Source organism: Camelina sativa, chromosome 4 (genome assembly GCF_000633955.1).
Source record: "Camelina sativa cultivar DH55 chromosome 4, Cs, whole genome shotgun sequence".
Lineage (NCBI taxonomy): Eukaryota > Viridiplantae > Streptophyta > Magnoliopsida > Brassicales > Brassicaceae > Camelina > Camelina sativa.
In genome coordinates, this window is record NC_025688.1 from 6,743,537 (window position 1) to 6,755,713 (window position 12,177).

Below are 12,177 nucleotides of genomic sequence, written 5' to 3' on the forward strand. Positions count from 1 at the left end.
TGACCTCCGAACAGCCAACTGATAGCTCTTTACAACCTCCTGAAAGCCAACTCCAACAGCATGGTTCTTCCTTTCCTTGGGCTTCAAATCAAGCTCCATTTCATCCACCTCTTATACCCTCTGCTTCAGGTCATGGTTATAGTATCCAGGAGCAAGAACTGCCATCCAATTCTATGAACCTGAATCCTCTTTCTGCTCAACAATCATATCCAGTTCCTCATGACACATCATTACCTCCTGGTTCCCACATGCCTCGACCGCCAGATTCGTTCGCTTTTAACCTTTCCAACACACCAAGGGCCTATTCTGTGAATGCGCCTCCATATGCTGGCAGTCAGATACAACCAATAGGACCACATTCTACTATGAGGCCATCAACCCTATTTACTTTCCAACCTGTACATAGACCAACTTTGTTGCCAGACATAGTCTCAAGCAACATGGCCCAATCAGTACGGCCTCTGGCTCCTAACTTTAGTCCACATCCGGTAGCTCATCAGCAAGGTACTGAACCACCATCAATTCCCTTTCCCACAAGTATAAATCTGAAACATCTAGCAGAATATGGTTCTGGTGGTTCTATGCGTCCTATGTCAGTGTCAGCACATATTACTGGCAGGCCTGCTGGTCTTGCTCCTACTTATCCTCCCCTAGATCGTCCCATAAATACAGCTCCTAGACCATTTTCCGGAGATTTTGGTTTTCTACCACAACAGCGAAACGTTGTGTCCACACCACATATATCTCCTAGACCCAACTCTCAATCAGCTCATCTCCCTCATCTGTCATTTCAAGCCCCGTCCGTCACTCTAAACCCTCGACATCTTGAGCAAAATTTCACAAGATTACAGCACTTCGACAGGCAGATGGAACAACCCTTGAGCCATCCATCTACGCCATTTCATGGTAACGCGAGATCTTCCAACTTGCAGAACTTTGGACCACCATCGTCTCATCAGATGATGCCGAGGAACTTCCCTGGAGCTCAATTCCCGCAGCATTCTACTCATTTCCCTCCAAGACCAGTCTTTCATCATGATAACCTAGTACCGCGTGGCCAGCCACAGATTCGCCACCGGTTCAACTCTGGAGTCCATCAAGTGTATGACCCGTTTTCACCCGGTGATGTTTAATTCAGTAGTATGTGAAGGATAGGACATTGTATGTTATTTTCCGAACAGAAATTCCGAAACGTATGTTCACGTTCATACTTAATTTCAGGAGACACATGATTTTCTTTTGTTGTTGTATTGAATGTAAAATTCGTTCGAAGTCCTCTGAACAAACATTTCCCGAAAATCCAAAGCCTCTAAAAGGGACCGCTGAACTTTAGTATGAACTGTCCCTTTTTGCCACAAGTGGGCAAATCAGTTATATTGAAAGGTTACTTGAGAAATTCTTTCACTATCTTATTCTTACCCAATCTTCAACATATAAAACCTTGTATGGGTATATAATTTTGAAATTTTTATCATTTGCAAAAGAGTCACCTGCAACTCCATTTTTCACAAGAAACTAAAACTTTCATAGAGTCTAAACATTTGAACGTCTGCAAAATAAGACGACATCGTAGAGTATGTACAGATTCTAGATTTTTGACACATAGTAAGTAGAACACTATCTCTCGAGTGCCAGAGGGTTCAAATGTTGGGGCCTGACCTAAGAATCTTTTCCAGCTTCTCGGCCTTGAGGTAATCATTCTCTGCAAGGGGTCCAGCAGGAAAAGGTGTGATCTCCACCACCAAATGAGGAGTTGGTAACTCATCAAACAGAGCTCTCACATTGTTGCAACACACGCTCTGACCATGCGCACTCTCCCTCCGTATTTGACAACCCTGCAATAGTAGTATCTCCGTTTACCGAAACATAGAATAACAAGTGTGTGTGGGTATATGACAAGATGTGTAGTTACCTTGTGAGCTGTAGCATCTCTAAAATGATCATCATCTGAGAGAAGCGACGCAATGGCTTTAAGCAGGCGGTTCCCTTCACCTTTGGAAGGTACCCTGTAGTTCCTTCTAAGTGTTCCTTTTGTTGTCGGGTGCCATTTGCTCACTAGCTTCCTCTTATCAGCTGCATCCTTTTCTGAAACATATATACAAATATAAAAAGATTGTCTCATACTCCTTAACATTAGAAGCTAGATAATAATCAAGCAATCTCATTCTTGTTCATACTATGTGTGAAATTGGATTAAAAATTTAGACTTATCCTATAGACAGATGAGTCGTCTTAAGTGTTGTTGTAACATAAGCATAACAGAAACAAAACCTGGTTTGTTGCCCTTAATGTTCTGAAGCCATTTTGAAAAACCAAGATCAGCGCCATCATCTTCAACATCAACACCACCGCTGTCCAAACCTAAAAGATTATGCAAATAAAACAAAAAGAAACTCAAAACAAAGAACCATTGAAAAAGAAGAACCCTAGAGAGTAAGTAAAAGTAATTGATTAAAAACCACACAAACCAGAAACGATAGGGTTAGACTTGGATCCAGCAAAACCAGCTTTCACGAGAGCGTAGAAGACACAAATTCGACCAGCCCATAAGACAGGGGTCTCAAGCAAGGAAGCACGAGGAGGAGACCCATTTGAGGTTTTCTTCTTCCGATAACGAAAAATTAGATGGCGGGTTAACTTGGTTCCAGGAAAGATGGACTTCTGAAGAAGTAAACAAGACGGGTTGGAGCTGGAGCTGGAGAGAGTAGGGATCGTTGAGTAGTGAGATCTCAAGTAGGAGGAGGACACTGAAGGGACTTGAACAAGTGAGAGTTGCATTGTTTCTTGATCTTGGAGCGGCTGAGTTTGGGAGACTTTTGCTGAATGGAAGTAGATAAGTTGTAACGGCGTCGTTTTGTAGGTTTTTGTTTTGTTTTGTTTTGTTTTTTCTTTTGTTTTTAAGGTTTTTTTCAATTTAAATTACAAGAAAAATAAAATACAATGCCCAGCCAGGCCTTTGTGTTGTTTGGGACTAGCACATAATAATAAAGAAAGTAATTAGCCAAACCTAAATTGAGAAACCAAAATGAACCAAATACATCAATTTTACCGATAGAAAACCTCACACTCGCATTAGTGCATGCAACAGTTGATCGATCGAAGAAGTCTGATCGATGCTGTTGAGAACCACAGCTCTGGAGCATTTCAGAAGCTAGTTTAGGGGTTTGACTAGTTTTCTGCAACCAATAAAGTCATGTATATCCAGCCCCAACTCTAGACATGTGCCAGAGGTGCAAATGCACAGGGTCTAGTCATATTTTGTCTTTTTTTGGGAAGAAAATAGGGTCCAAAAATTTTTGTTCCCAAAAAAACACAGGGAAAAGGGTCCATTTTCTTGTTTTGAGCTCAGTGACTTCAATATTTTTGAGCCGGGCCTGTGCATATCCTATCAAGTTTATCCTTTATCTATATATCTACTATCTAGTATGATTATCATAGTATATCTTCACACGTAATGTTTGATGCCAGTTGATATATGTCGAAACTTAGAACTGATAGGATCTTGTAAACTTTGGACCGCAAAAAGGAATGTTGTTAAACCTTGCTTCTCGCCCAAACACAGTTATAACCAGATTCGAAGCTCAATAGGATCAGTGTGGTTCCCACAAGCCATTCCGAGAATCTCCTTTATCACTTGGCTTATATATAACTAAAAGTCTAAAACAGTTCATCAGTTCAAAATGAAAATACAACATTTTTTATAACTAATATCTTGTGGGTATTGTCGGATCGTAGCAAACACGGAAATCTACTTAATAATTTCATCAACGGAAACAAAGTTTCAAGTTATATACTATTGACTTTATTTTATATTGTTTCCTTACTTCATATAAGACAATATATATATATATATATATATATATATATATTAATGATACGATTTTCTGACTTTTTCTTTATTTCCAAAATATTACATTTTCAGATTTTCCCTTTCCACTTATGTTTTTAACTTTTTATTATATTTTATTATATAAAGTTTGGTTCTCAAAGTTAGTAACTCAGTAGATCATGACACGTGTTAGTTTTAACGATCAGAGATCAAAGTTAAAATTAAATATCAAAATTAGTAATTCATCGTACCGTAACACATGTCAATTTTAACGATCAGAAATCACATATCAAAATTATCGTGTAGAGACGTGATTGAGTTTGGACATACATAAAAAAAGGTCATCGTGTAGTATGTATAAGCAACAACGGACCCAAGTAGAAGCTAGGGGGTCAACTGACCTGGGTAAAATCTTAAAAAACATTGTTTTGCATGTAAATAATTTGAAGTTTCATTATCTCAGTTGGTTTTCTTGTGCTGACACCCCCAAACCCAACTTCAATACTCCCATTCTACATCAATAATCTCTTTTTTCTATTTTAAATATTTAACTGTGTAAAAATAAAATTATTGACCTGGGTAAAAAAAATTTCTGTGTCCGCCACTATGTGTAAGGTAAGAAAAAACCAGAGAAAGTCATTGGACAGAGTCACAGAGCCTACAGTGATCTTCTAAATCTTAACGTAAGTTAAACTTTCCCTACTATTGGTACTTTGCCACTCTTCTTCTTATATGGAATGATACTTTTGGGTTATTTGATAGTTCTTGTCTCTGTAGAGTAGGAACTTTTGGTCTGTAGGAGAAGAAAAGTCTTAAACCATGATTCAAAGGTCGCTCTCAAGTTTCCATAGTCAAGGTACTTTCTTACTACCTTATAATGTCTTAAACCATGAGATTTATTTAGGATGTCTTTATGATGGACTAAAGGCATATATTTATAAGCCGAGAGAGGACTAATTCCTCTTTAGGGTTTCTTTAAGATTTAATCTCAACCGTCCATCAAAGTAGAGATTGATGAGGAAAAACTCCTTTGTTACCAATTTAATTAGTTACCAAATATATTAAGAAATAACATTATTCCATAGAAACCGGATAACTATAAGACCACATAATGGGAAAAGGAAATATTCCTTACAGGGATCACACTCAAGCTTTCCTTTTTAACTACCGGGTCTTCTTTTCTTAAATTTGGGTTCTTTAATTACTGTTTATATGTATGTATGTTTAATGTTTTTTTGAAACAGAACGTTCACTGTTTTTTGTAGCATCTATTACAGAATGCATGATAATAATCTGCAGTTCTCTATTCATTGCTGAAAGGAGACACTATCTATTGGAGGATTATAAGTAGAGAATGTGTTGTCGAAGAGTTTTGAAATGGCTGAGAGAGGTCAAGATTTGTGGTTCATTATTCTATGGTTTTAGGCAAAAGAAGTTTGGCATGATTTGTTTTTGCAGAAAATACTACGTTACATCATTTTACATGAGTGAAGACTGAAGTTGGTGTAAAATCGTCAATCATCAAGCAATTCCAGTGATCCGGTAAATAATTGCAAAAAAATTACATTTTAAAACAAAAATAAAATTCCAGTGTTTCGGTAAACAACTGTTTATGTCATTTTCTTACATAAATATTAGAATTTTGTCAATGTTTTCAGGCATGGATTTCAATAGTTCAAAGATTTGAAGATGTCAAAGGTTACGATATTGTGGATTGCATGTCTACCATTGTATATAAGATAGATATATTTATATATCTTTTGATTAATATAATTTTTATGGTCTCATTGTATTACATTAATTTATTTATAATTTGACACAGAATTAATCTTAACTATTCCCTTAAACTAATGGCCAGTAAAAATATGGACTTTACCTAGCAAACCGACGTAAACATAAAGTTAAACCCAACGTCACTTTAAAAACAAAAGAAAAAAACTGACGCAAGTTTGTGACGTTAAATTAGCGTCAATTTTAAAACCAAAGTAAAAAATGTTAGCGTCGCCCTTTGATACGTCGGTTACAAAACTGACGTTATAATATTTAAGTCAGTTTTAAACTGACGTTAAGCTTCATAAAAACCGACGTTAAACCCCTTGTTTTTTGTAGTGACAAAAACCAAGTTAACAAAACAAAAGATCTAAAAATCTACTTCAAACAAAATATGAAAAACTTTTCAGTATTTTTATTTGTTTTAAGTGTCTGCGTATTCAACCATGTATCCGGCGCTGGAATCAGGATCGCGAACGATCTTAAATTCAACAAAAATCTTTGGATGAGATGTTATTCCAAAGATGATGTTATTGGTCCAAAAATAATACCAATGTGACAAGATTATTCATTTTATTTTGGCATTAACTTTTTTAATACAACGTAATTTATGTGTACTTTGAAACAAGGTTCTAACTATAAACACTATCAGAATTTTACAGCATTCAAGGTTTTCAGTAATTCAGATACTGGAGGGCTATGGGATTGGAAAGCTAGAGAAGATGGAGTTTATTTAGTGAAAGAACATGAATTTTTAGTTCAAAATCCAGTTAATCTGCATAAAGAATATGATTGGATAAATTAAAAAAAAGTTGTATTATGTTTTTAAACAAGAAAAAAAAATATAAAAGTATCTTGATATCGAGTATTCTATCAACTGGTTAAAAATCAAATAAATAAAAAATGGAAATTTACCCAGATTGACTCAAACAAGAATTGAAAAGTTTTGAAATGTATATACCCGATGAAAGGGTGTGAGAGTTTGCTACATATGAATTAGTGATATAAATAAAGTTCGTTCATCATAGTTTCGTATGCTAATTTGGAGCTATGGAGGGATTTAGATCTCTAGAGAGATAGTTAGAAAGTAACTCTTATCTTGTAATACGCTTTGGTGCCTTTGTGATCCAAGTCGAGCAATGGCGAGCCAACAAAATGATATAAGCCCAACATAGTCAGTGAATTAGATTGAGAAAAGGGTATTGAGAAGTCTAGTTTCACCCACATAGCTTTCAATGATTTATCACACTAATTTTGTAAGAATATCTTTGATATCTTATAGCTCAACCCTACAACAAATACTGTGTTATCCAACCAGCTTTCATGACTCTAAAGCTCGAAGACCTGTTTCTTAGCTTATTGTAAAGTCAAATTAGATTTTTCCATTTAACTATCCTAATAGACACTGCTCATGAATAGCCAACCCGCAACGAAGGCAGAGATAGCCTTGTCCAACAGATTCGTTACAAAAGTCGCAAGTACGTAATGATCTAAAATAACATAATTGTAGTCTTGTAGAGGGTGGTGGTGCCACGGTATATAAAAATAGAACGGGAAAGTTATGTGATCAACTATGCAACCAATGTCCAAATTGAGTTTACAATCATAGCAATGATAAAAAAGAAGGCGCTTGATGTTTTTACCGCATAGATGACATTTTGGGCCGGTGTGATCAGGAACCCCGGTCATGAGAAGCTTGAGACAATGTCCAACATGAGAAGGGTGGTCGCATATCTCTTGTGTGTTCAACACAAATGCACATTTGGAGTGGATATTAAACTTGCATTCGCCGCATAAGTAGCGACCATCGTGCAGTCGATCACAAGCATCGCATTCCAAACGATCACCATTGTATAAGTAGGATACACGATGCTTTCTTGTGTCCTTGTAAGCTGGAACTCATGACGGTTGCGGTTAGGAGTATGCTTTCTTTACCCGACTTCAGTTTAGTGTGTAATAAAAAATGGATCAATATAGTTGTTCCTCAGTACATTCGATCTAATATAAGTGTACCTTTATAACTAACTACTGTACTAGAAAATGAATGAAAAAAAAAAGAGTTGTCGATCTTATCTCTTTCCTTTTTGTCATCAAATTTACAATTAGCTAATTGCACTATTATAATCTCTTTTATCTTGATTTATTTGAAAAAAAAAAATATTTTAACTAAAATAGATTTAAATTAAGAAAAATAAATACTTAGGTTCACACCCCTTAGGGGTGAACGCTCGTATTATTCACCACTCATTTTTCAGCCAATCAGAATTTTCTATCTAATATTTCATTTAAAAATAAATCAAAATTAAATTAAAAAATAAAACAAATTAAGGAAACAAATTATGTATCATTTTAATTAAAGAAAGTTAAATATTAGCTTTGTTTAGATTTTAAAATTAAACGAAGTTATATATCGGTTTGGGTTTATAAGTGAGAATTACAGTTTAGATTTTACAATTAGAACGAAATTATATATCAGTTTGGGTTTACGAATGAGGTGATTAGGCTTTACATTTTAAAAATAAAACGAAATTATATGTCGGTTTGAGTTTACAAATAAGATGATTAAGGTTTAAATTTTATAATTAGAACAAAATTATATACTCGTTTGGGTTTACAAATGAGGTGGTTGGAGTTTAGATTTTACTATTAGAACAAAATTATATGTCAGTTTCGACGGTTTGAATTTACAAATGAGATGGTTAGGGTTCAGATTTTATAATTAAAACGAAATTATATATTGGGTTTATTAAATAGCGATTTGGATTTTTATTTTATAATGATGTATACATATTTTGTTTTCTTATTTTATAAGGAGGTGTATTGTTCTTAAATTAATCTCACACATCGCGTGGGTCTTCTTCTATTGACAAGATAATAAGCGTGGGTCTTCTTCTATTGACAAGATAATAAGCGTGAGTCTTCTTCTATTGACAAGATAATAAAAAGATCTAATCACCAAAAAAAGATACACAAATGAACTTGTGATCATTTATTCGTAAACTGTATATAATAGACAACTAGATATATAAACGATGGTCAAATCTAATGGTGAAGAGTCATCGTACCAACAATCAATAGTTCAATACAATGTTTATTAAGAAAAGAACAATTAGTAGAAGCTCGTAAATATAATACCAAAAAAACAAAAAAAACAAAAAAAAAAAAATCTAATAGAGGCCCTTGAACACCTTAAACTATGCCCATGGTGGACATCTGAACTTAAATGTGGAGGCCCTCTTAGTTTTAACAGATGCGAAACAATAGTAAGAACAATAGAAGAATCCGTTTTTTCTTCTCATAAGAATAAAGGGACCTGGGCAGCGACATAGACATGTGTTACAAAACGGCCGTGAAGAGCTACTGTTCGACAGCAGTTCAATATCTTTTTTTGTCGTTCCTCCTGGTTGGGCGTACCTGATATCCCCGACTACACAGAAAATATGCAAAGTGACCCCGCAGTCTTTACAAGTGTAGAACCAAGTCTTTGGATTTGTTTCTCTTTCGCAAATATCACACCAGTATTTGCTGCTTGCCTTTTTATCACCATAACATAGAGTTAGTGGATGATCATCGTACCTCGGAAGCGTTACCGTTAATGGTAGAGTGGCACAACAAAAATCCAAAAAGTAATCGCATTTCATACAACCTATGGCGACGCTTCTTTCATCCATGCCGCAGTTCTGGCAAGTCTTCATGTCATCAAATTCTAGTTTGAGGTAGAGCAAATGATGATCATGACTTCCATGGATAAAAGGCACCGTAATGGAAGTGCATATTAAGTCAAAGAGCTCGCCCCAATCTGTTTTGTAGATGAATCCCTCGCAAAAAACTTGATGACAAGCTCCGCAAATTTCTCTGTAGCTTTGGCTTTGGGGGCAAAGAGCGAGAGGTTGTGGGCTCAGAAAATGTCGTTTCTTCTTAGGGAGATCAGCACAAATTTCGTGGAGAATGAAATTGCAATCTGATTGTGAACACTTGTAGAATGTGTAAGAACCGATGGGACGAACACATGCTCCACAGAAGCTGCTTTCTTCACCGTCTTTGCTGACACTCATGATCAGGTTATGTTCATGAGCGAAATGAGTGATTGTGTTGTCATCATTCCTCTTGAATGGCTCGATATCTTCAATTTGTTTAGGTACCCCATCAAGCTCTTTCCCATCCCACACGTCATCCCTCGTTGCACACAGTGAATGAATAGCATAATTAGGACAAAGAGAACATGAATAAGCCCCATATGACCAATCAATCCCTTCCCAACAAACTCCACATCTCCATTCTCCAGGACCAAGAGAATGCTTGTATGAAACGCGGTGGTCATGGTGTTTGACGTGAATAACACGTGGTAGTTGAGCACACTCTCGATGGAAGAACATGAAATCACATTGAACACAAACATAAGGAGCACGGTCGCCTTTCATCCCACAAGCATCACAAACGAAGGAGATTAACCTTGGCATGAGTGTGAGTGTATGCTTATGGACCTTCAGATTTGAAAGAGCAATTGGTGGGGGATTTTCAATCCCGCAAGCCAAATCCAAATTGAACTTACAAATATCACAATGATAAAGTAGGTTCCCAGTCTCGTCTCCACATATATGACATGTTCGGTCTGTGTAATCTGGTGCTCCACTGGTGATCAAATTAAGAGGGTGTCTGGCATGAGAAGGGTGACTAATCTCTAGTGATTCAAAAAGGAAGATACATTCCTCATCCTCATAAATCACCAACCTGCAAAGAGTGCAGAAATAGCCATGTTTGCCATCCTTAAGACAAAAGTCGCATTCCACGTTGGCACCAAAATCAAGCATGAGTAGACGATGGTGGTGCCAAGGCATAGTCAGATGGGCTCCAGCATACAGGGCATCAACTATGCAATTGATATCCAAATTGAGTTTGCAATCAAAGCAATGGTAAAGAAGGCGCTTGGTGTTTTTACCACAGATATGGCATTTAGGGTCAGTGAGATCAGGAGCTCCGGTAGTGAGAAGCTTAAGACAATGCCCAGCATGAGAAGGGTGGTCTAATATATTTTCAGTCATGAACACAGACGCACATTTTCGGTGAACAGTAAACTTGCATTCACTGCAAGAGAAGCAATCACCATACGATCGATCGCAAGCATCGCAAGCATCGCATTCCAAACCATCACGATGGTTAACGTAGGATACACGGTGCTCGTGTGCGTTTAGCTCATAATTATCCCAAAATGCCCTCTCTACCATGGTTTTTTGTCTTTTGAGGTTAGCAGAGATAAAGAAAATGCAAATTAGTGTTTTGGTACTAATACTGATTCACTTCGGTTTCGTGTTAATTAATGGATCAATATAGTTGTTATATCAATGCTACTAGTTATAAATTTTCATATATTGACGTTGACAAATCTATATTAATACAACTAGTGGGCACGTTTTTAGTCTTTGTTTACTTTAGTTTAAACACTAATTAATATCGTTTGTCCAGTTTAGGTTTAGGTTTTTGTCTGCCATGTTAGTTTGTTTATTTCGACTTCTTTAATTTCATATCATCTAATCCGCAACAGGCATGTTTTTTTCCTTTTCTTTAAATCCTCATCTAGCCCTTTCTTAAAGAGGTTTAAATGAAGAAATGAGAAATCAATATCTGAAATATATGACATAACGAACTTAACAAAACCAAACCAGCCCATTATATTTGATGTTAATGCTGCCACATTACAATTAAAACATCGAGAATTAAATGATAGACGTAAATCAAATACCGTAAGAGTTTTTCGATGATTTTCACAGAAATATTGGTTACCACATATTGTCTAATAAATACAAAAATACCAGACAATATGATAGGCAAAGTATACTAACTTCTGAGTCATCAAATCATTTTTCTTTGCCTATTTGGTTTATGTGGATTTAAAGTAGTTGATAATAACTTGTAAGAAAATGAAGACAATAGTCCATGCCACGTTAAAAATAATTAAAACGTCTTGTAGTAATAATAAATAATAAATAAAAAATGAAACGCCAAACTCGACTTAGATCGTACGTTAATGTTAGAATTCTTCTGAATCTATAAGCCAACAAGTAGATTTAAGAGAATTTGTTAGAAATATTCCTTTTTAAAAATATTTTTTTGAATATTTTTAATTTTATCCTTTTTAACATAATTCTAATATATTAAATTTAATTTTTAGAATCTTTTTTAAGTTTGAATTCTCTATTTTACATTTAAAATATAGTTATGAGAGATTAGAGTTTAGTATTTAGAGTTTAGGGTTTAGAATTTAGTTATTTTATACATAAAAATATGTAGTTTGAAAAATAGATAATATAAAAATATATTTTAAAAAAGTGACATAGAAAAAATTATATTTTTAAAAATCTCCTAGATTTAACCACAAACATAAGTTAAATATGCATCAAATTTTATAGCAAGTGGGTAACATATATGTTACTAGATGATGACCTGCACGATGTGCGGGTTTGAAATTTTATAAATTAAATTAAATTTAATAAAAATATATTAAAATTTGTTGTACGTTATTTATAAATTTTATTTTTGTTATAATACACTGATTTATATCCATTTACAAATCTTTTATG

General features: G+C 35.2%; 3 protein-coding genes and 1 pseudogene across 3 annotated transcripts in view; 2 read left to right on the forward strand and 2 right to left on the reverse strand.

The window, feature by feature from the left end:
• The window catches only part of LOC104779989 (splicing factor 1-like), a 5,087-nt gene extending 3,811 nt beyond the window's left edge, over positions 1-1,276 (forward strand). The window contains exon 10 of the mRNA XM_010504453.1: positions 130-1,276. Coding sequence (XP_010502755.1) covers positions 130-1,133 — 1,004 coding nt within the window. The 3' untranslated portion in view covers positions 1,134-1,276. The remainder of the gene's footprint in view (positions 1-129) is intronic.
• On the reverse strand, positions 1,487-2,844 carry LOC104779990. The gene is made up of 4 exons (XM_010504454.1): positions 2,469-2,844; positions 2,272-2,361; positions 1,913-2,085; positions 1,487-1,835 (listed from the first exon to the last, which is right to left on the reverse strand). Exons 1-4 carry the CDS (start codon positions 2,776-2,778, stop codon positions 1,641-1,643), a joined length of 768 nt encoding a protein of 255 aa, XP_010502756.1. The 5' UTR covers positions 2,779-2,844; the 3' UTR covers positions 1,487-1,640.
• LOC109132660 lies at positions 5,994-6,404 on the forward strand (annotated as a pseudogene).
• LOC104783621 lies at positions 8,813-10,852 on the reverse strand. The gene is made up of 2 exons (XM_019244561.1): positions 9,114-10,852; positions 8,813-9,013 (listed from the first exon to the last, which is right to left on the reverse strand). The coding sequence occupies exons 1-2, from the start codon at positions 10,822-10,824 to the stop codon at positions 8,895-8,897; spliced, it is 1,830 nt and encodes a 609-aa protein (XP_019100106.1). The 5' UTR covers positions 10,825-10,852; the 3' UTR covers positions 8,813-8,894.